Genomic DNA, 24,035 nt, shown 5'->3' with positions numbered 1-24,035 from the left:
GTTAGGTATCTTATGGTTTTTGGTGCAACTGTAAATGGGACTGATTCCTTGATTTCTCTTTCTACTGCTTCATTATTGGTATATAAAAATGCAACCAATTTCTGTATGTTGATTTTGTATCCTTGTGTCTTTGCAGACTTCATGTATTAGTTCTAGCAACTTTTTGGTGGTCTTTCAGAATTTTTACATAGAGTATCATGTCATCTGTGAATATTGAAAGTTTGACTTCTTCCTTGCCGATGTGGATGGATTTTCTTTCTTTCTGTTGTCTAACTGCTGCAGCTAGCACTTCCAATACCATGTTAAATGACAATGGTGACAGTGGAAATCCCTGTCTTGTTCCTGACCACAGATGAAAAGTTCTCAGTTTTTCCCCATTGAGAATGATATTAGCTGTGGGTCTTTTGTATACAGCCTTTATGATATTGAGGTATGTTTCCTCTATCGCTACTTTGTTGAGAGTTTTTATCAAGAATGGATGCTGTATTTTGTCAAATGCTTTTTCTGTATCTATCGAGAGGATAATCATATGGTTCCTTTTTTTTTTTTTTTTTTTTTTTTAACTAATGTGGTGTACCATACTGACTGATTTGTGAATACTGAACCATCCTTGCAGACCAGGAATAAATCACACTTGGTTGTGGTGAATAATTCTTTTAATGTACTGCTGGATTCGATTTTCCTAGAAGCTTGTTGAGAATTTCTGCACCATGCATCAGGGAAATCGACCTGTCATTTTCCTTTTTACTGGGGTCTTTGTCTGGTTTTGGAATCAAGGTAATGCTGGCCTTGTAGAATGAGTTTGGAAGTTTTCCTTCCATTTTAATTTTTTGGAACAATTTGAGAAGAATAGGTATTAACTCTTCTTTAAATGTTTGGGAGAATTCCCCTGGGAGAATTCCCCTGGGAATTCCCAGGCTTCCCCTGGGAAGCCATCTGGCCCTGGACTTTTGTTTGCTGGGAGATTTTTGATCACAGATTCCATTTCTTTGCTGGGTATGAGTCTGTTCAAATTTTCTATTTCTTCCTGTTTCAGTATTGACAGTTTATATGTTTCTAGGAATTTATCCATTTCATCCAGATTGCCCAATTTGTTGGCATATCATTTTTTATAATATTCTCTTAATATTGTTTGTATTTCTGTAGTGTTGGTTGTGAGCTCTCTTTCATTTGTGATTTTATTTTTTGGGGTCCTTTCTCTTTTCTTTTTGAATTTTATTAATTTTTTTCAAAAAACCAGCTCCTAGTTTTGTGATCTGTTCTACTGTTTTGTTGTTGTTGTTGTTGTTTCTACAACATTTATTTCTGCTCTAATCTATATTATTTCCTTTCTTCTGCTGGCTTTAGGCTTTACTTGCTTTTCTTTTTCTAGCTCTTTTAAAGGTGTAAGGTTAGATTGTGTATTTGAGACTTTTCTTGTTTTTTGACATAAAAACTTGTGTTGCCATGTACTTCTCTCTTATGACTGCTTTTACTTCATCTCAAAGGTTTTGGACTCATGTTTTCATTTTCATTTGTTTCCATGTACTTTTAAAATTTTCTTCTTTAATTTCATGGTTAACACATTCATTCTTTAGTAGAATATTCTTTAACCTCCATGTATTTGTGGTTTTTCCAAATGTTTTCTTGTGGGTGTCTTCATGTTTGATAGTATTGTGTTCTGAAAATACGCATGGTAGGATCTCAATCTTTTTGTCCTTATTGAGAACTGATTTGTAACCCAGTATGTGATCTACTCTGGTGAATGCGCACTCAAGAAGAATGTGTATCCTGCTGCTAATGTAATGTTCTTGATGTATCTATTGAGGCCATCTGATCCAGCATGTCATTTAAAGGCATTGTTTCCCTGCTGATTTTCTGCTTAGATGATTTGTCCATTACTGTGAGGTGATAAAGTGTCCTACTATTATTGTATTATTATCAGTGAGTTTCTTTATGTTTGTTATTAAATGACATATATTTGGGTGCTTCCAAGTTGGGGGCATAAATATCTACAATTAGATTAGTTGTAATTAGATTTAATTCTTGTTGGATAGACCCCTTTATTATGATATAGTGTCTTTCTTCATCTTATTACAGTCTTTGGTTTAAATTCTAGTTTGTCTTCTATATGTATGTCTAATCCGGCTTTCTTTTAATGTCCATTAGCATGATAAATGGTTGTCCATCCCCTCACTTTCAATCTGGAGGTGTCTTTGGGTCTAAAATGAATCTCCTGTAGGCAGCATATAGATGGGTCTTATTTTTTTATCCATTCTTATGTCTTTTGATTGGAGCATTTAGTCCATTTACATTCAGATTGACTACTGATACATATGAATTCAGTGTCATTGTAGTACATGTAAAGTCAGTGTTTCTGGATATTTTCTGTGTTCTTTCCTAGTCTTTGTTGCTTTTGGACTTTCCCACTCAAAGAGTCCCCTTTAATATTTCTTACAGTGCTGGTTTAGTGCTCACAAACTCCTTCAGTTTTTGTTTGTCCGGAAAATTCTTTATCTCTCCTCTATTTTGAATGACAGCCTTGCTGGATAAAGTCTTTTTGGCTGCATATTTTTCCCATTCAATATGCTGAATATGTCATGCCACTCCCTTCTGGCCTGCCAAGTTTCTATGAAGAGATCTGCTGCTAACCTTATTTGTCTTCCCTTGCAGTTTAGGGATTGCTTTCCCTTTACTGCTTTCAGAATTCTTTCCTTATCTCTGTATTTTGTAAATTTTACTACGATATTTCTTGGTATTAGTCTCCTTTTATTGATTTTTATGGGAGTTGTCTGTGCCTCCTGGATTTGGAAGTCTGTTTCCTTCCCCAGATTAGGGAAATTTTCAGCTATAATTTCCTCAAATACACTTTCTCTTTTTTCCCCTCTCTTCTTCTTCTGGGACTCCTATGATATGAATGTTATCCAATATTTTTCCTTCCTTCTTTTCATTTTCGTTTATTTTCCATATTTTTATCTTCTATATAACTCTTTGATTCCTCTGTTTCTTGGCTATAGCATTTTTTTTTATTTCGGCCAGACTAGTTTATAAGTCTTTTATCTCTGTCTTTTATGCTTTCCTCTGGCCCAGCTACTATCCTTATGATTGTTGTTTTAACTTCTAGTTTAGGCATATTACTTATATCTATTTTGATTAGATCCCTGGCCATGATCTTGTTCTTCTTGTTCTTTCTTTTGGGATGAATTCCTCCATCATGACATTTTGTCCAGGTCTCTGTCTTCTGTGTTTTAGGAAAGCCTGTTATGCTTCCTGTTCCTGAGAGTAATGGCTATGTTAAGAAGAGGTCATATACTGTCCAGGGCCTGGTGCTTTAGGAAGTTGTTCTGGTGTATGCTGTGTACACCGTGCTATTGTGTTTTGGCTATTCTTTCCTTCGGGTCAGTCCTCTGCAGAGTTTCTCCTTGCTTACAATGGGGAGTGTTTGGACCTTGTCCACTGTGTGTGTGTGTGTGTGTGTGTGTGTGTGTGAGGTGATTTTTAAGTAGGTGTGTTTTGGTCTGCTTGTTAAAAGAGGCTAGGTTCTATTTTGCCTACAGCTAAAGCTTTGCAGCACTCCATGGTCAGGAGACTGGGTGTGTGCGGGGGGGGGGGGGGGGGGGGGGCAGAGGAAGGCAGTTATGCTAGTCTTCTGGGGGAGAGGCCTGCTGCTCTGAGTCTCAGGCATACTTGCCCAGGTTAAAAAAGCACCTACACAGCTCAGGGAGACAAGGTTTGGTGTAAGCGGCTCAAGCCTCCACTATGGGCGCCGTCCTGCTCACTGAAATCCATCTGTGCTCATGGGCAGGGGTAAAAATGGTGTCAGCCAACTCTCTTGTCCCCAGAGAGGGAAGTTTATGCCCGCTGCTGTTTAGGAAGCCTTCACAGATGAGTGAACAATCTCCCTTTGTGTGTCCCAGGCATCCTCAGATTCCTGCTTTCACTCTGTCTGTGTCCTAGCCATCTGCCCACCCAGTGGTGCAGTGTTCCTGTGTTTTATCTCTGGTACATGAGCTGAGTTTCAAAACTCCAGATTTTAGTAACCTGGGACGGCACAGACCCATGCATCATCTGGGGGAGGGTCTTATCACCCTGTGGCTGGTGACAGTTTGTCCCAAAAGGGCAGTCCCAACAACGTGCAGGGGCCTGGAATTCATCGTATAGCACAGAAAAAGTCAGCATCCAGGTTAGCTGCCCTCAGCAGGTGCCTCTGTTCTATGCTAATAAATGGAGCAGCTCAATGGCACCCACCGGCTATTTTGTCCCCTGACAGGCAGTGCCACCTTTCCCAAGTGCACTCCAAGAAGGGGAACTATCCTCTCCCAGAGCGACCCAGGGAATCCTCAGACCACACTGCCTGCTCTTGGGCTTCTGCCCTCCTTCTACACAGGAGCCCCTGTACACCTGTCAGGCTCCACCCCAGTGATGGCCCGGATTTCTAAAACTTCAGAGTTTGAGCTCTGCTGCTTGTAAAAACTTGCAGTAATCAGCCCTTCTCATTTTCCCTGTCAATAGTTTCGGGGAAGTGTTTTTCTTGTGCAATGCCCTGAACCCTGCTTGCACTCTTGCTCTCTCTCCCCTTTTTCCCCGATCAGGGCTCCCTCACCTCCACAGTACTGGCAATTCTTTTCTCCACCACATCAAGTCTCTGCACCTACTACCTTCCATGATATGAACTCTTCTCTCCCTCTAGTTGTGCAGTTTGTTTTGTGATTCCTCAGATCGGTTTCCTGGGTGTTCAGATTGATTTGATATTTATCTAGCGTTCGAGGGACAAAGCAAGCACTGGGTCCCCCTACTATTCTGTCATCTTAATTCCTTGGCTCAGCTCTGTGACTTCCATTTGGTATTTTCTAATATTTTCTATCTCTTTGTTGAAATCCTCTGCCTTCATCCATTATTCTCCCAATATCAATGAACATCTTTATGACTATTACTTTGAATTCTTTATCAGGTAAATTACTTATCGCCATTAAGACTTTTTCCCCCTAAAATGTTACCATATTCTTTTTTTGGAGCATATTCCCATTTCCTCATTTGCCTAATTCTCCGCTTGTTTCTATTAGGAAAAATAGTGACCTCTCCTAGTATTGAAGGAGTGGTCATAGGAAGACCGAGAGTATGTTTCAGTCAGCTGTTTGTGTAGTGCCCTATGTATTTGGGGGGAGGGGGGGGATAGCCTGCCACAAATTGTGCCTCCAATTTGTTTCACTTCCGTCAGGATCAAAAATGCAAGGCCCACTGGCCACCAGAGCCAGGCATTCAAGGGGTGTCCCCTGTATGAAATGCATGTGTTTCTTGGCTTTAGCAGGGTCACAGGACAGCACCAGCCCAGGAAGAACCAACCCATCCAATTTGGTAGGGTGGGACTGTGGGGGTGTAGAAGAGCAGGGCGAGCAGCACTGGCAAGGTAGAGGTAGTACAAAAATGGTTCTGCCTAGTACCTGTCTTCAAAGAGAGATCCAACTGACCCCTGTCCTTCTAACAGACACTTTAAAATTAAGCAATAAATCTCTTTCACATATGGTCTAGGAGCTTCTTTTTCAACTTGCTCCTTTTGCACTGGGTGCTAGGACAAGTGAGTCACTGTTCATATGCCCTTTAAGAGTAGAGTCATACTTTCCTACAGTTTTCTGGGTATCCTGGACATAAGACCTGTTGGTTTCCAAAGCCAGATGTTTTGCGGACTCATCTCCCCAGTGCAGGTCCTAAGGGTTGGGGTGTCTGATATAGGACTCACTCCTCACTCTTCAGGGATGTTCTTCATATTTGTGAGATCCCTTTCACCTGTGGATCACAGCACCAGGGGTGGCTCCATGTCTCTGCCTCACCTATCTCAATGCGGCCTTTTTGTCCTTTGTTGTGAAGGAGCTGTTCAGCTAGTTTTAGTGTCTTTTTTGGAGAAAATTGTTCTATGTGTAGTTGTAGATTTGTTGTGTCGTGGGAAAAGGGGAGTTCCAGGTCTTCCTATGCCACCATCTTGAAACACCAATGTCCACTGCTTTCTAAGACTTGCAGGTAGGAACCACAGTACAAAGGTATATTCAGGATTTCCACTCTTTTTCTTACATGAAAGCATAGTTTCAGAGCAAATTTTGAAAAGGCAAAATTTGCCTCTGACATTCTTCCACTTTCTCATGGTAACATCCATACTCCTAGAGTGCTTCTTTCCTGGGTCTATGTGCTGACCTAGTAAGTACCTACAACACTCCAACCATGTACTTCATGCTCTAAAACTGTCCCCTACAGACTCCTTGTGAATTCCCTTTGCTAACTCTTAAGTTCAAGTGTACCCAGCTTTCTATTCTCAGAACTCTCCTCTTATCACTCAACACACTCTCCCTGGGCTGCTTTATAATCTTAATCCTCCTCTCAATCCCTCTCTATCTATTCCCACTTCCCCCAGCCTAGATCTTTCCTCTGGGCTATAGACCTATATATTCAACTACCTACTAGATACCTGGATGTCCCACAGTCATATCCAACTTTTAATTCATCCCCTTGCCTCTGTTCTCCCCAAACCTGTTCCTCACCCTCAGCTTGTATCCCTTTCTCCCCGGATAGAACCATCATGTACTGAGATACTCAAGCCAGAAACTGGAAGCCATCAAGGCTTCCCAAAGTACCGTCACAATCTATTCATTACTAAATCCCATGGATTCCATCTTCTCAAAATCTCTTAAAACTACACTCGCCTTTTTATTCTCTTTCCCTCCATTTTAGCACATGCTCCCATCATTTTACTCATGGATTAAAGCAAGTTCTCAAGCTTTTTCCACACCCATCAACACATAATTTATTCTCCACAGATATGAGGAACAATGTGAAGACAAGAAAATCAGATCCTGTTACCTTTTCCACCCTTAAAGTTCATCATTGTAGTATCAGGGCCTTCAGAGTGAAGACCAAAATCATTCAGAAGGCTCAGAAGTGAGCTGCTCTCTCACTTCTCTCCCTATCCTATGCATGTTCTAGCTATGCCATCTACTTACAAATCTCTAAACAACCCACTCTGCCCACAGGGTTTTTTTCACAAGATGCTTTCTCTACTTAGAATGCATCCTAATCCTTATAGCTAATGTTTATTAAGAATTAAAGATATTTCAAAAGTATGCCTCCTGTATTAAAGAGCATAGTGAGTGAATGTCAATCACAGCACAAAAATGATACTGCATAAGAAACTTCTGTAAAGTTATGTTTTCCTCATTAGGAATCATTACCATTCACTCTAACCACAAACACATTCTAACGATTATCACTGATGATTCCATAGTCATAACTCTCTATTATCTACATTACTGTATTTGAATGATGGCTACTATTGCTTAAAAAAAGAAACTTGACACTTTCTTCAAATGCTTAAAATAGAATCTTCTAAAGAAAACATTTTCAATGAAAGACTTTTTTAATAGATCAAAGAATTCAACAGCAACTATAAAAAAAATCCTACAAGTATAAAGTAGTAATGCAAACAACAAAAAAAAATTGCTTCTTAAATGTTGAGCTATATCTATAGTACCAATAAATCTGTCATTCTGAAATAAAACAGATCAAACTTCTTTAATCCTACTGGTGGCATAGGAAAATATTCTAGAAATTGTTATATTTAATATATTTAATACTTGAGACCACTCAAAATATAAACAACTATTACACCACTCCCAAATTATGACACACAGCAAAAGAAAGCTTATTTACCACTGAACACTACATAATGCAGCTGGCTAGAACACTACCATACCTCCAATTTGTTTTTCTCAACAGCAGATTGTAGAGAAGGAGAGGACACCAAAGGCTGAAGAGGAGCATCAGAGGAGGAAATCTGTGGAATGCAGATGAAAAGTCAGAAGAACAAAATGAAAAGAAGGTAATAGAACTGACAGGCACAGGAAAAAACAAAACCCACCTATTTCTGAGATATAAAAGCACTTAGAAGTATGTTAACCAAGAGAAATAATGCATCAAGAAGAGAATATTTTTGCTTTTTTTAAATTCCCATGTGAAGTTTCTAAAAATGTAAGTATTTATTACAGAATAATGTGTGATTTAAAACAGAGTTCACTATGATACAAAATATAATATGTACTCAGGTATGATCATACCATAAGTATCTGAAAAATAATTAAGCTTCTCAGATAGTAAACTTTTACTCAACATTACTTTTGAAATACTAATGCTCTGAAGATGAAGACACATTGTTTCACATAGCAGAAGAACACAAATGAACTTCTGCTTTTACTTGTAATAACTGTTTTAAGAATGGAAAATAAAACAGTGCTGAAATAGTAAGTTAATTAGTTTTAATCAGCTGTTTAAGAAAAGAAAAAAGTGTGGGATAAAAGAGTGGGTTAATGCAATATAACAGCTAAGCAGCGGCAGGACTTATCATAAAGCAATTTATACACTTCCTTCTTTAAGATCAGTATGTACAAACACCATTTCCAGTGCTGTATTTGCTGAATTACCCTAAACCATTATGAGACAGTTATATATGCAGCAGAGGCAATTTATATATGAAAATGCATTTCATCTGAAAGCCTTTTCACACATCTTCCTACCCAATTTCTACATGCATAGTTGATCAGTTTAATGGAAGCATTATCTTCCTGCTCTCTTTACTGCCAAAATATAACTGAAATATGTTTACCAAATGCATAGTAGATCTCTGGAGCCATAAAACTGACATCTGTATATATTGCCCTATCATATCAACAGTGCCTCTAAGGAACTGTTTAAAATAAAAGGTGCTATTACAGAAAGGTTATTACATAATGTCAAAATAACATTGGGAGATAAGTCCTCATTCAATTTGCTTGTTATTAAGTTAGTTACGGTTGTAATTCTTGAATCACAACCCAAGACCATAAACTTTAGGGGTTTTTTTCCTTGAACACTGCTTGTTGGCTCTGTTGTAATTGTGCAAACTAACCATTTAGTAACTACTAATGGAAATTACACACAGAAGAAAAGATTTTAAAAGATAAAAGGCACCTTAAACCCTGGCTTCAAAGCTACTTTATCCTATTGGACATTTACTTGCTAGAGATCTTTAATTGCCACTTTATGTACAAAATAACAGATAAAAAAGCACACAAATGCACTTAAGATGATAGCCTGTACCATAAAGACCTCTTTGCCCCCAAAATCCTGTAATAGCTAAATACAAAAATATAAAAGAGAAGTAGGTATATATTTAGCATGTCAAGGGTTACTAATTCAAGGTAATTCATTATAAAAGTGTTTGTTCTTCTTCTGACTGATTTGGCCACTTTTAAAACTCAGAAGTAGGAATATAAAACTATTTAATAAATAACAGTAATTAGGGGCACCTGGGTAGCTCAGTCGGCTAAGTGCCCGACTTCTGCTTAGGTCACAATTTCACAGTTCCTGAACTTGAGCCCTGCATTGAGCTCTCTGCTGACAGCTTGGAGCCTGGAGCCTGCTTCAGATTCTGTGTCTCCTTCTCTCTCTGCCCCTACCCCGCTTGCACTCTCTCTCTCTCTCAATCTCTCTCTCAAAAATAAAACATTAAAATAAATAGCAGTAACTTAAGAAAGCATTTTAATGCTCCCTCCTAAAAAAGATTTAATACTATGTTTCAGCTAGAAAGAAACAGAGAGAGTTTTTCAGTAGGAAAGACACTTGAAAAATCAATGGACAAATTAACAGGTAAACAAATAAACAAACTGTGGTATACCCATAAAACGAATTATTATTTGCCAATAAAAAAAGAATGGTCTAATAGTACTCACAAAAACAGGGATGAATTTCAGAAATATACCAAAAGAAAGACATCACACACCAAAGAGTACATACATATGATACCATTCATACGAAACTCCAGCAAAGACAAATATAATGTAAAGTGAAAAAAAGGAGATCAATGGTTACCTGGGCCAGGGGTGGGAAATAAGAGGCAGTAAGGAACCTTTTAGAAAGGAAAGATTACATATGCCCTCTATTATGGTGGTTACACAAAGGTATATATATTTCAAAAGTCAATGAACTCTATCTTAAATTATCTTTTACTACACATAAATTTTATCTTCAATAAAGTTCACTTTTTAAAATTTTTTTTAATGAAATTTATTGTCAAATTGGTTTCCATACAACACCCAGTGCTCATTCCAACAGGTGCCCTCCTCGATGCCCAATCACCCATCTTCCCCTCCTTCCCACCCCCCATCAATCCTCAGTTTATTCTCAGTTTTTAAGGGTCTCTTATGGTTTGGCTCTCTCTCTCTCTCCTTTTTTTTTTCTTTTCTTTTCTCTTCAATGAGCAGGGTTAAGATACATTATATGAGCAAGGAATGAGGAAACAGAGGTCAAATATTGACAATCAGAAGTAAGAGACACCAAAGAACATAGAGATAGATGAGGGAGAAAAAAAAGGAGGGGGGGAGTGGCAGGAGGGGAAAAATACAGAGGCAAAGAAAACTAGATATTCTCGAGTGTTCTAAATCTCTTAAAACTACTTCTTGCCATCATCACTAAGCACCCTAATAGGAAAGTACCATCATCTGTCACCTAGATTAGTCCTAACTGGCCTCCTTGTCTCAAGTCTTACTCTTCTCCAAACTATGACATTCTCAAATGCAAATCGGATCACTCAATATCCTTAATTAGAAGCTTTATATAGTTCCTACACATTACATTATATAAATATTTCTGAATGTTAAAGGAAACCAAAAAAAGAGAAAGGGAGCATCTCAGAGGATGAACCAAAAAGAGGCTCGATCTCAGCAGTTATTGTTGTCCTTTGTAAGTTTGCTGCTTGCTAACATACTATTCTGAAATCTCATATTAAGTTATCTACATTTACTGTCAAATTCAGAATATATTTTTTAACTACACATTAGCACCATTTCACTGGATTGTGGTATTTTTATAGAGAGAATGAACAAGGCTTGGACCTTAGAAAATTTCGCTGGAAATTGGCAGTGTCAGTAAATTCAGTTGCTATGACTGAATGTCCCTCTATTCCTTACCCTTCTCCTGTTCAATCCCTCCATCCATGAGAGAATACACCGTGGGAACCTAGTAAAAATATCCTTCAGGAATAAATGAGTTAGAGTCTTTCTTTTAATTATTCTTAAGCCCAGAGGTTCTTTCTAGGCCACCACCAAAGTAAACTGTATGTGAAGAAACTCCTAAAGCAATACAACTGCATAAACTCACCTCCTACAAAAGAAAAACTGATCAGGCAAAACAGGTTTCCAACTCCCACCTGTCAGAATAAGGTGAGCAAATACATTTGGAAAGGTATGAAGTATTATAAAAATGCCAATATGATATTTGAAGGCCATAAGGCAAAATGTTTATCTTTTCAAGAAAAGATCACATTATTTTCTTGATCCATTTTTTTCCACTTACCACCTCTTTCAACAAAATAAAATAAAATCCAGTGTTCCAAAATACTGAAAAGCATAAGACCACTGGGAAATGCCCTATGGCTTAATCACTAGCAATACACTGCTTCAAACTCATTTTGGAAACTCTTGGATATATTTTCCAAGTGGAGATTTTATCATAACAATTCTCAAATGGCTATCTCATGAGCTCTCAATATACTGCAAAGCTCAGGTGTTTCAGGAGTCCAGAAATCATCTTAAAAGTATGATTCCCAATGTCCATATAATTGACACAAAACTTGAAAATACACTTATTGCACCAATAAATAAATCATACAAAAGACACCATCAATTAAACTCATCAATAGGCCACTTAAGAGATTTTGATAAAACTTAACTAAGTAATGATAGTCACCAAATATGTAGAAGCAGCCTAAATTTTAATATACTAACTTGAAAATCTTTGCATAAGTAACAAAGAAATGTCGATTTTGGAAAACTTTCAAAATACAAGTCCTTTAATTGCCACATCAAGTCACTGGCAGACCATAATTAAAGGGTGGACTAAAGCATGGAGGGATTAATCAAAGAACTCTAAGTCAAAATTGTGCCAGTGATCTAAAGTCTTATAGTTAAGTTTGAGTATTCAAATTTCTTAATTATCTACCTGCTTCAAGTCATTTGTCACTTCCAACCTCCTATCACCTTCCTCCAATATAATCATTACAATAAGTTATATTTATTAAGCACCCTAAATATGTGTGCCAGGTATCCTTTTAAAAATGCAGCATGCCTTATCTTATTTAACTCTTACAGTACTATGAAATACAGAGACCATGATCGTTTCTATTCCACAGATGAGGAAACTAAAATTATAATGAAAAGAATTAACAAAGAAAGCCAACTTGAAACTGCTATTTTATACTAATCCCAATTCACTACCTAATTATTCACCTAAGTTTCTCATCCCTAATAGAAAACATCTAAAATTCATTGCAACTCACAGCCTTGAAATTACTCACGTATCTTAAATAACTATATAATCATCAATTACAGGGCTTAAAAAATTACTAGTGCTAACTCACTTTTATAGTAATAGAGAAACATTACTTCTATAATAATTTCTAGGTTGAAATAATGAATTTAATTTTACTTCTGTTGTATTAACTATTAGTCTTTATATACATACACATACATAACAAAACAAGTGAACTTTTGTTTTTAAACTCTTATATAATATTCAATTATATGGCAATTGATTACAAAAGTAATTTCATGTGAAATTCAGACAGGAGAATTAAAATCTTTGTGTGCTACAAATTCAAATTCAAATGGAGTTCAAGAGGTTGCTTCTGAGAGATGAGAAGTGGAAAAGGAGGTGAGCAATATGTAAGATAAACTGAAACGAGAACAAGCAAGTGCTCATCTTAAAGTCACCAACTCCCAAAGATTATTAACTATTCTCCAAGACAAAACCAAGGAAGTCAAGCAGTCAGTATTAAATAGCTACAGTTATCTACACATTTTACTGCTCTACTAGACTTCCTTTTTGTTTCTGATCATTATGATGGCAAATAAATAATGTGAATATAAAAATATATGTGGGGGAGTGAGAGGGAGGGTGGAAAAGGGAGGGGAAGAGAGTGAGGGAGAAGGCAGGGAGGGAGAGAGAAAAGCTGATGAAAAAGAGCAATTAATATGGCAGAGTTCAGCCCCATCTACTCAAGACCTGCTAGATCTTCTAGCAACTCAATCACTGTGCTTCCAGTTGTGATTCACTACTGGTTAGGGAGGAGAAGGGGAGAGGAAGAAAGAACAGATTTCTTTACTCAAAGTTTTTCAAATTCCCCTATCACTCAATCAATTAAGTAACAAGCATGGAGGTCAGATTCATTGTGTACCACTGTGGTAAGAATTCTAGGATGGCCACCCCAACTCTTACCCCCTGGTATACATACCTTATATAATGCCCTTCCCTTAAGTATGGGCAGGACTGTGATTATGATGGACTCTTTTGACTAGAATGTTACATAACAAAGGTTAGAAATTTGCAGAGGTAATTAAGATCCCAATAGTTAATGATGGATTAATCAAAGGGGAGACTATTCTGGGTGTGCCTAGCCTGATCAGGTGAGCCACTAAAAGGGGGCAGGGCCTTTCCTAAAATAGGAGATTTGAAGTGTGAGAGAAATTCTTCAATGGTCTTGAAGAAATAAGCTGCTATGCATAATATGGGGTTAACTGTTAAGAATCAGAGGATGGCCCCCAGGAACAGAGAGTGGTCCCCATCTGACAGCAAGAACATAGGACCTTAGTCACACAAGCACAAAGAAATGAATTCTGACAACAATCGTGGGCTTGGAAGACAATGAGCCTCAAACAAGACCGCACCCCTGGCCAACTCTTTAATTTCAGCTTGGTGACATCCTGAGCTGAGAATTGAGCTAACCCATGCCCAGACTCTAAGCCAACAGAAAACTGTATGAAAACAAATCTGTACTGTTTGAAGTCACTAAATTTCCAGAAATCTGTTAAGTAACAAGAGAAAATTAATACAATAACCATGCCTTACTCAAAAACAGAAGTCTGGCACTCAAATCTTCCATACAATCACTATTTGCCTTTCAAGAGTTATTTCCTCATACATTTATTTTTTCGTCATCTACCCATGCTGTATAGTCCCCTTTTACACTCACTAGACAAGACAGTTTCATGGACTACTCACCAAACCCAAATACCAAATAATATACCTGAACTCACTTTCCTCCTTATCTTACTTTGGCACAGATGAGATAAAATGTCCCTTCAACCTGAGATGTCCTTTCTGCATTATTAACACTCAGCCCATTTTCTCTTTGCTGAAATCCTACTTTTCTGTGCAGGATAATTTCAAACATACCTCCTTTAAAAATTCTCCCAGTGAAAATTAACTAATGCTACCTAAGTTTTGTGTTCCCATAGCAGTTTTATTCTTCTATTATAACAGATACTACTTTGTGCTTTAGAATATAGCTCATTGTACGGGTACATTACATATGGATAATATTTGAGAGTAAGCTAGCATTAAACAAAGATTGTCATTTCAATCTCAGTGCCTTGCAGATAGTATACATTCAAGGCTTGTTTGTTGAATGATGAAATGAACAAATAAAGGAAGAAACAATACAAGGGAACTTCAATAGCCAATCAGGAGTGAGGAAGGGAGGTACTGAGGGTCGATATGAGTGAGGGTTGCTATGCTATGCCCACCCACACTGGTGCCCAGCACCATGCAGTTACTTTAAAAATAGGGCACCTGGGTGGCTCAGTCAGTTAAGCATCTGACTTCAGCTCAGTTCATGATCTCATAGTTCGTGAGTTCGAGTCCCGTGTCAGGCTCTGTATGGACAGCTCAGAGCCTGGAGCCTGCTTCGAATTCTGCATCTCCCTCTCTCTCTGCTCCTCCCCTGCTCACGGTCTGTCTCTCTCTCTCAAAAATAAATAAACATTAAAAATTTTTTTTAAATAAAAAAAGGTACAAAATAAAATAAAGTAAAATAAAATATATTTTTTTCTCTTTGAGGCTACAAAACAATACTGACTGTAGTACCAAAACATTTCTACTTGGGACATATTTTCCTTTGTTTTTGTCTTATCTAAACTTTGCATTTTCCCTTTAACCTTCCTTCCTTAATTCACACTTATGGTACCACACAGCACTCAAACCATATACCCTATACCATAAGCTCCCTCCACAAAGCAGCACATACATCCCTTCCTGCTTTCTCAGAAGCACCATGTATACATGACCAGATGCCATATTTATTAACAGCTAGCTGAAGCCAGTTTTTACGACTACAAATAAATCTCTGGGTATGAAGGAAGTACCATCTTAGCTTCTCATACTCTACATGATGGATTCCTATGGGGCTTAGTTCACAGACTCATTAAATAGCCTGGCAGGCAGAGGGGGCAGTATCACAGAAAAATGACAAAACCCTTTGGCACTGTTTTCCTATAGTTTATTGTACTGTATTTTGCCACAATGCTCTAAAATATTTATGTTTCAGAAGGTCAAGAAATGTATCAGTTTATTTTTTTAAGAGTTAAGAAATGGTGTGCTTGGGTGGCTTAAGTTAGTTAAACATCCGACTCTTTGTTTCAGCTCAGGTCATGATCTCAGTCTGAGTTCAAGCCCCACATCTGGCTATGCACTAGCAGGGAGGAGCCTCCTTGGGATTTCTCTCTCCTTCTCTCTCTGCCCCTCCCCAGCTTGCTCTATCTCAAAAAATGAATATTTAAAAAATATTTTTTTAAATTAAAAAATAATTTTTTTTTTTAAAAAGGGTTAAGAAATTAAATGACTGCCTTACACAGAGAACCAACATCAATCTTCAGGCCCTTACTCTTGTTTAAAATAAGAAAATAATAACAGCAACACTAAAAAATACCAGCTAAAACAAGAGAAGACCAAAAAACTATAAAAATCAGACACAAAAGCTGTAAAGGTAAAGCAATTTGGAGCCACTTAATATCAGGGTAACAGTCATATCAAGCTTCATAGCCACTCATGACATCTCTTTATAAGAGTATAACTAGCACAGTTAGTATTCAAACTGTCCTTCCTTAGATATTCCTTAAATGCACTAATGCTCAAGTACCTTAGATATAAGATACTTATACTTTGTCTTGTGTTTTTTTTAACCCAATCTCATCCTCACTATGAAATTAACTCTCTCTAAAAGCAAAGGTACATGCTCTTTTGGTTTAGTATACTAGAAGACTGTGACCACAAGTGATAAGAAACTATTTGAATGAATGTTTAATCCATTACTAAAGACAATGGATATAAATATGTAATGTAATTCTTGGTGACATATAAGATTAGTTACTTACAGATTGATTACTGTGAAACAGGAATATTTTAAACTTACTAGAATAAAAACTTTTAAAAAATTATCATTTTGCATATAAATGAATAGATTCAACCCTTGGGTTGAATGTGAATTTTGTAAACTTTTCTAAATTTTCACTACATGAATAATATAAACTCAAGAATACACAATCCTTCACCTTAAATTTTTCATTCTGAAGCCTACAAAAAATATAAAAAATAGGGAATGAATATCTCTATAAACTTTGCCAATATTTATCAAATGTTAACATTATGTCATGCTTGTTCTCTCTCTCCACAGAAAGGCACACATACACTCAGCTGCCAGGTTTCAATGAACCATTTAAAAAATGAGTTAAGAGAGAGAGAAGTTAAGATGGTGGAGAAGTAGGAAGATCCTGGGCTTTACTTGTCCCTCAAACACAGCTGTATTGAGGTCAAATTACTTGGAACATCCAGGAAATTGGTCTGCAGAGTGGCAGAAGGGTCTCCACAGTTTGAGGGAGACAGCTTGGCAGGTATAAGGTGTGTAGATGTGAATTGCGGGAGAGAAAGACAGCAGTGCCACAGAGGGGAGAGAACACTTTCTATGAAGAGACAAAAGGGAGAGAAAGAGACAGGGGTTGAGATAGGAGATAGTGTGGCTTCGAGTTAGCAGAAGAGGAAAACCTCTCTGGACCATGGACTGAATGGAGAGCAAGAAATAGGATCCAAGTTCTTTTTTGCAAATAGCCTTTGGAGCTGAAACTCTGACGTTTTGCAAGTCCATGACTTTCTCTGGAGAGAAGCTGTGGTTTGTCTTCCTGGGGAGGAGGGAGCTGGCCCCAGAGTGAATAGCATAGTGTAGTGATTTCCGATCTCCAGGATGCACTGGGAGAGAATAGTCCCCTTCCTGGACTACTTACGGAAGAGAGTTTATTAACCTCCCCAAGACAAAAGACCCTGTAGGTGCCAGCCAAAGGCCTTTCATCAACAGGGCAGAGAGGCTCTATTCCAGAAGAGGAGAACAGATCCACACCATGCTGGGGGTCCTTTAATACTTTGGGATTTGAATCCCAGCTGCATGCCAAAGAAAAAAACCGCACAAGAGTTTTGACACAGGGCAAGCTGACTTCCCTCTCTATTCTGTGAAGGCTGCCTGAACAGTGGGGGTTGAAACCCCTGGTCTCAGCATGAGAGATTGGGGTGGCACCACTTTCCCCTCAACACCAATACAGTGGGACTTCAGAAAACAACACAGCAGCCCCCAATGGAGGCAGGACCCACTTACACCAAACCCCGCCCCTCTGTGCCTGGCAACTGCTTATTTATTAGGGCGAGATGACTCGTAGCCAATGCAGCCAGCCTCTTCTCCAGTCCAGCACAGCCAGCAACCTCAAGCACCCACAGACAACTCTTTTTGTTGTTGTTTTCCTCCTTTTTTTGTTTGAAATCAGGCTCATAGTTCCTCATTTGTTTACTTTGTTTCATTTCCTTCTCTCTCTCTCTCTCTTTTGGAATCAGGCTTTTGCATTCTTTACTTTTTTCTCTTCTGCTTTTCTTTTCCTATTTTTTCTTTCTCTTTATTTGGAATCAGACTTAGTTTTTTGATTCTCTATGTATTTGGGTTTTTTTGATGTTCCCTTTTCCTTTTTTCATTTTTTGGGATCAGGCTTCCCCACTCCTTTTTTTATCCAGGGTTACTTCAACAAACAAATCAAAGCACACTTAGTTAAATGTCCAAACACTCCCTCACTGCAGGCAAGGAGTTCTGCAGAGGACTGACCAGTGGGAAAGAGCAGCCAAAACACAACAGAAGAGCACACACAGCATACACCTGAAGTGCCAAGCTTTGGACTGTGTATGACCCCTTTTCAATACAATAGTATTCTCAGGTGCAGGAAATTTTAACAAACTTTTAAAAAAGAATTACAGAGGGGCACCTGGGTGGCTCATTCGGTTAAGCATCGAACTTCGACTCAGGTTATGATCTTGCTGTTCAGAATTCGAGCCCCGCGTCAGGCTCTGTGCTGACAGCTCAGAGCCTGGAGCCTGTTTCAGATTCTATGTCTCCCCCTCTCTCTCTTTCTGCCCCTCCCCATTCACGATGTCTCTCTCTTTCAAAAATAAACATTAAAAAATATATATTAAAAAAAAAAAAGAATTATAGATATCCTGGCACTCAATTCCTAAATATTTTATCCCAGTACATATCTGTTAATGAATGAAGAAATCCTTTTAACTGAACATAATACCATTATCACATTGCGGGGGGGGGGGGGGGGGGGGGCAGAATTCCACAGCAACAGCTATCATCCAAAGATAAAACTGTTTTCTTACACACTACTACATAAAACTCTTTTCCAAACTGTTGTCATGATAAAAAAATACTATCAATATAGATATAATAAAAAAGAACAAAAATGTTTAGTTTTTTTAAAAGGGTATTTAATGTAAAGCCATGTTTTATAAAATAAACTAAAATGATTTCTTAAAATTTCATATGAACGTATATTACTTGTGTTTTAAACTTAGCCTATTTTCCTTCCCCCATAGTGCTACAATTAGACTGTTTTATGGACATTATAAATATCATTCTCAATACTGTCAATTTTTTACCATTCTTTCAAAAGACTTCCTCTCCTGTATTCAATGCAGTCCAAACTCTTACACAAGGGTGTCTTTGTTTCAAAATACACATTAATGATATTTTAAACATTTTTAACAAGACTTTTTCATGATCAAAATATCCTTATTTTGTTAGTATTTGATTAATTTTTTAGTATATTGCTTCTCTGTATGGACTGAAAAGAAAAACCCAGTTTGTATACAAAATGAAATTATTGTCTCCAAATTGTTTGATACATAGATGACTTAACCACAAGATTAATCTTTTATAGCTTGCTTATTAATCTAGGAATCAAAGGCCAAAAAATGTCTATAACAATAAAGACAATTAGCCTTAAACTGTAATTAACTGGAATGAGAAAAATTAATCAGAAAAAAACTAAAAAGAAACAATGATACAATACTTTGTCATTACAGTAAGGTCTCAACTATTAGGTATCAAAATACTTGATAGTAATCAATTATAATGCCATGTCTTAATATACATATGTCCAGGGGCGCCTGGGTGGCGCAGTCGGTTAAGCGTCCGACTTCAGCCAGGTCACGATCTCACGGTCCGTGAGTTCGAGCTCCGCGTCAGGCTCTGGGCTGATGGCTCGGAGCCTGGAGCCTGTTTCCGATTCTGTGTCTCCCTCTCTCTCTGCCCCTCCCCCGTTCATGCTCTGTCTCTCTCTGTCCCAAAAATAAATAAAAAACGTTGAAAAAAAAAAAATTTAATATACATATGTCTGGACACAGCCACTAAAGCCGTAAAGGGAGGATAAAGTGCCTTGTTTCTTTTTCATTTATTTCCAGAATTGAGTGAAATAATTTTCTCTCCCCTCTTTTTCAGTTAGTGATCTTATCTTTTTAAAAATTTCATAAATTAACTTAATAAATGACATTTAACAGTTACTAGACTTTCACTTAGAATGTGTTCTTTTCTGAATCAAGAGTTCTGCTTTGTGAGAGTTCATAAACATGTGACAAAAAATTCCAATATTCAAATTTTTAAAAGTATGTAAGTATATTTTTACAATAAAAAAAATTAAGCTGCATTGTATGTTAAAAAGTTTGAGATCCATTCAACAAACATCAATTGGTAATAGAGATGAAGATTTTACTTACATTTGTAATAGCTATTGCATTTTTATCGTAGTATTTCTTCTTTTCATATTTATCTCTGATGAAAAATTCCACTGCTCTGAAAACAGATAACTTAAGGAAAAGCATGAGTTCAGTGGCACGTACAATTCCCTTATTCATTCCTTTCCACAAAGCTTACACACTAAATTCAATTTTCCTCCTCCCCAGTCCATGCCTTCCTCTCACACTGTTTCTGCAACTAAACTCTGTAACCTACTTTTCTTTCTGCCAACCAAAGTCTATCCCTTTCAGGAAGTTTTCTCCATTCAACAAAACCACCCAACCCAATTCTAAGGAAAAAAGTAACTACATTTCTCAATACCACCACACTCCCCAAACCTCCACCTTCAACCAAACTCAATTAAAGTTCATTTTAAACTCTCAGTATAAGGAAACTAATAGCCATGTGGTGCCCATAACATACCAGACACTGTGCTATGTATTGTCCTTACTTTGTTTCCTTTAATCCTTCCATAAGCCAGTCATGTGTACATTATTTCTGCATCACAGATGAATAATTATCAACTGGGAAAAACTAAACAACTGTGATTTCAATACTTCTGTTCTTTCCCACAGGCTTCTCCTAGTTGCATTATAGAGGATTTCCTGTATATTAGAAGAATGAGGGCCATTTTTTTTTTCTTTCAAAGCTGAGGAATGGGGAAGTCAAGAAACTACAACCAAAGTTAGTACTATTTAATTTTCTGAAGTTGGCTGGACTAGCCTTATACATAGACAGAGTGATCCACTTCTAGTGGGAGTTGAGAGTTTTGAGTTATCTGATATTGATGACTTCTCTTACCTCTCAATCACTGCTTTATTGAATTTCACTAAAATGGGAATTCTTCCATCAGACAGAGATTCATAACCTTTTTAGTACCATGAACCCCTATGGTCGTCAGGCAAAGCCTGCGAACTCTTTCTGGGACAGTGCTTTTAATTGTATAAAATGAAATACACAGAATTACAAAGGAAATGAATTACACTGAAATACAATCTCTCTGTAGATCCCCAGTAAGACATCCTTCTGTTCAAAAGATAAGTTACCTGAAGCAGCAAAACAATACATTTTCAGTCAATAACTCCCTATTTGAAGTTAATAAACGCCTTTTAAATTGACAGTTGAGGCAACAGATAATAGATGACAGACCAATATATAGTGGATATTAAAAAGTTGAGGCATTATGAAAGCACTCAAAGAGGGCCAGGGAAGGCAAGACAGGAGATCTAAACATTTAATTTATTAAGTAAACTGAATGACTGAAAGCCATTTTTAAAGATAGTTTGTGAAGGGCACTTTATGTGATCTTTATCTCCGCTCCTCCTCTTCGCAACCTATAAGGTAGGTGCCGTTCCACAACTACAAGTGTGGCATAGAAAGTTTAAAAAGTTCTCTGAGATTCTTATAGTACGGGAGAGAGCTGTGATTCAAAACCAGGAATATCTGGCATTTACCTTTCAGAATGTTCCTGATCACCACCAGTTCATCTGTGAACCATTCAGTTAATGCTAATAAATACTTTTAAAATCTAGAGACTGTCAAATTTGGATGGTATTTTCTTTTAAACTTTTTTTATGTTTACTTATTTTTGAGAGAGAAGGAGAGACAGAGCGTGAGCAGGGGAGCGGCAGTGAGAGAGGGAGACACAGAATCCAAAACAGGCTCCAGGCTCTGAGCTGAAAGCACAGAGCCCAATGCGGGGCTCAAACTCACAAACTGCGAGATCATGACCTGAGCTGAGGAAGCTCAGCCGACTGAGTCACCCAGGTGCCCTGATGGTATTTTCAAAGTAGCCTGGGAGACCCTTTTAAGTAAAAGATGTGATCGGGCTGCTTATTTAGCTATGTGAAAATTTTAGCAGCCAATATGCCAAGATTTTCATAAAATGCAATGTTATTTTACTCCAACTATTTCACATGTAAATCAGCTAAATGTTAGGTTAGCTCATGACTGTAAATACAAGTTCAATATTACATTTTTCTGTTTATCTAACAGGAAAAAATGAAACAATCAAAAATCTGGCCCTTTGGATTAGGTGTATGAACATGGATATACTTAGCAATTTTCACTGTCAGAGACAACTACTTACCTCCACAAAAAGAGAAAATAGACTTCACTTAGACTGAGGTCATTTTCATTTCAGATGATATGGAATATATTTATTATTCATATATATATTTATAAATTTGTATAAATATTTTAGCAGCAATTATATTTACAGTTAAATATGTATTATATAGCATATAATACAATATATATATACAGCTATTCTTTTAACTACAGAAAATTTTTAGAAATCTAAATTCTTATATTAAAATGTTTATATTTAAATATCAGAGAGGAGGATAATACTAATATTTTTCCTTCTTAAAGACAGAAACAACATTCATTTTAGATATTGTTTAGAGTATACTACACCTTAAAGCTTGAAAAGATTTAGTACTCTTATCTATGAAATGTCAGTGACAAAGATCACTGTTTATGATTTTAAAAATTACTATTAGAGAGAAAACTCATTAAGGTTAGAAACAGAGCTTATAAAATAGTTTAACCAACAGTAAAACTAAAATAACTGAAAACTATGATGGTTTTATAAATACTAAATTTGAAAAAGACAAATATTTTAAGTTTACAATTTTTTGGAGTGAAAAACAATACAAACATCTAGTGAAAATACATGTTGCTGTGAATTTGCAGAAATAACAGATATAAGTGAAATCTTAATTTATATTTAATATATTTTATATAAATAATGCAAATTTAGGTGAATCTGGTTCTGCTTATAAGAAACCTTATCACAAATTATCTAAAAAGTAAGCAATTCCTAAAATTCTGAGATGAAAGTTGAGTTGTTTTCCAAGGATATTAAGATTAAATTAATTAAGTTAAAGTAATCACTAGAGCAGAAGAACTCACTTGGGTCTTCCTGTTATTAAATATTACTTTTTTTTAACATTTATTTATTTTTGAGAGAGAGACAGACAGAGTATGAGCAGGGGAGGGGCAGAGAGATGGAGACATGGAATCTGAAGCAGGTTCCAGGCTCTGAGCTGTCAGCACAGAGCCCAACGCAGGGCTCTAACCCATAAACCACGAGATCATGACCTGACCTGAAGTTGGATACTCAACCAAATGAGCCACCCAGGCACCCCTTAAATATTACTTTTCAAAAACCAATCAAAGCCCACCACAAAGTGCATTTTTTAACTTCCTTGGGAGTCATCTGAGAAAGGACCATGATTTAAGAAACACGATTTTTATGTCCTCAGTTGCTATCCATTCCTATGTACCCCTTAAAGCAAGAACATATCCTATGGTCTTTATGTATATTTGTACAAGGTTCCAAATGTATGCCAATTCTTCATTGTTAATTCACCTAAAGAAACAATGATTTATTCCCAGGATCAGCAAAATTTTTCTTAGAGGGCCAGACAGTAAATATTTTAGGCTTTGAAGGATAGTTGGTCTATGCTGCAATTATTCAACTCTGCCTTTGTAGCTCCAAAGCAGCCTTGAAAATACATAGATTAATGGGCATGATAATAAAACTTTACTTACAGAAAGAGGAGCTGGCTCATAAGCCTGCAGTTACTGATTCCTGAATTGTATCCCAATTTTGCCCACGAGGGCAAAACAAGTTGGAGTTATAGAGAGTCTCTGTGTCTACAAATTATCATTACAGACATCTTAAGGAATTTTCAGTGGACATTTTGACAATAGTTTTGCCTTATATGTGGACTCTAGTACTAAGGTTCAAAGAAGATGGTCTCCAACATACACCCTCATTTCTGGTACCAGTAGGCACTTGTTATTGTTACCTTGAAGTCAGCTAATCTGCTGAACCCATACCTAGGTATAATAAAAAAAACACATAATAATACTCAACTCACAAAGTTGAGAGTTATGGGAATAATATATATAAAGCATTTTGCAGTACCTAAAAGACAGTAAGAATTCAATAAATGAAGTTAGGTTTTGTTGTTATATAACTTTGTATCTCAGTTTCCTCACTTTTAAGCTGGAGATAACACTAAAGTCTCATCTCACAGGATTATTATAAGAATTAAACAAGCTAGTGTGTATAGAGAACTAAGCACAGTGT

At 37.0% G+C, this 24,035-nt stretch overlaps 1 protein-coding gene across 5 annotated transcripts in view; it reads right to left on the bottom strand.

Moving 5' to 3' along the window:
* The window catches only part of SMAP1 (small ArfGAP 1), a 199,977-nt gene that overhangs the window by 102,152 nt on the left and 73,790 nt on the right, over positions 1 to 24,035 (bottom strand). For 4 of the 5 annotated variants that reach the window (XM_049653888.1, XM_049653893.1, XM_049653890.1 and 1 more), the window contains exons 4-5: positions 19,915 to 19,990; positions 7,718 to 7,798 (exon numbers count right to left, since the gene is read on the bottom strand). In XM_049653888.1, coding sequence (XP_049509845.1) covers positions 7,718 to 7,798; positions 19,915 to 19,990 — 157 coding nt within the window. The remainder of the gene's footprint in view (positions 1 to 7,717; positions 7,799 to 19,914; positions 19,991 to 24,035) is intronic. The other variant, XM_049653889.1, reaches the window with a different exon arrangement.

This window comes from Panthera uncia (assembly GCF_023721935.1).
Source record: "Panthera uncia isolate 11264 chromosome B2 unlocalized genomic scaffold, Puncia_PCG_1.0 HiC_scaffold_24, whole genome shotgun sequence".
NCBI classification, from domain to species: Eukaryota; Metazoa; Chordata; class Mammalia; order Carnivora; family Felidae; genus Panthera; species Panthera uncia.
Note: the sequence above shows the minus strand (reverse complement) of the source record. Positions and strands in the feature narration are given on the sequence as shown.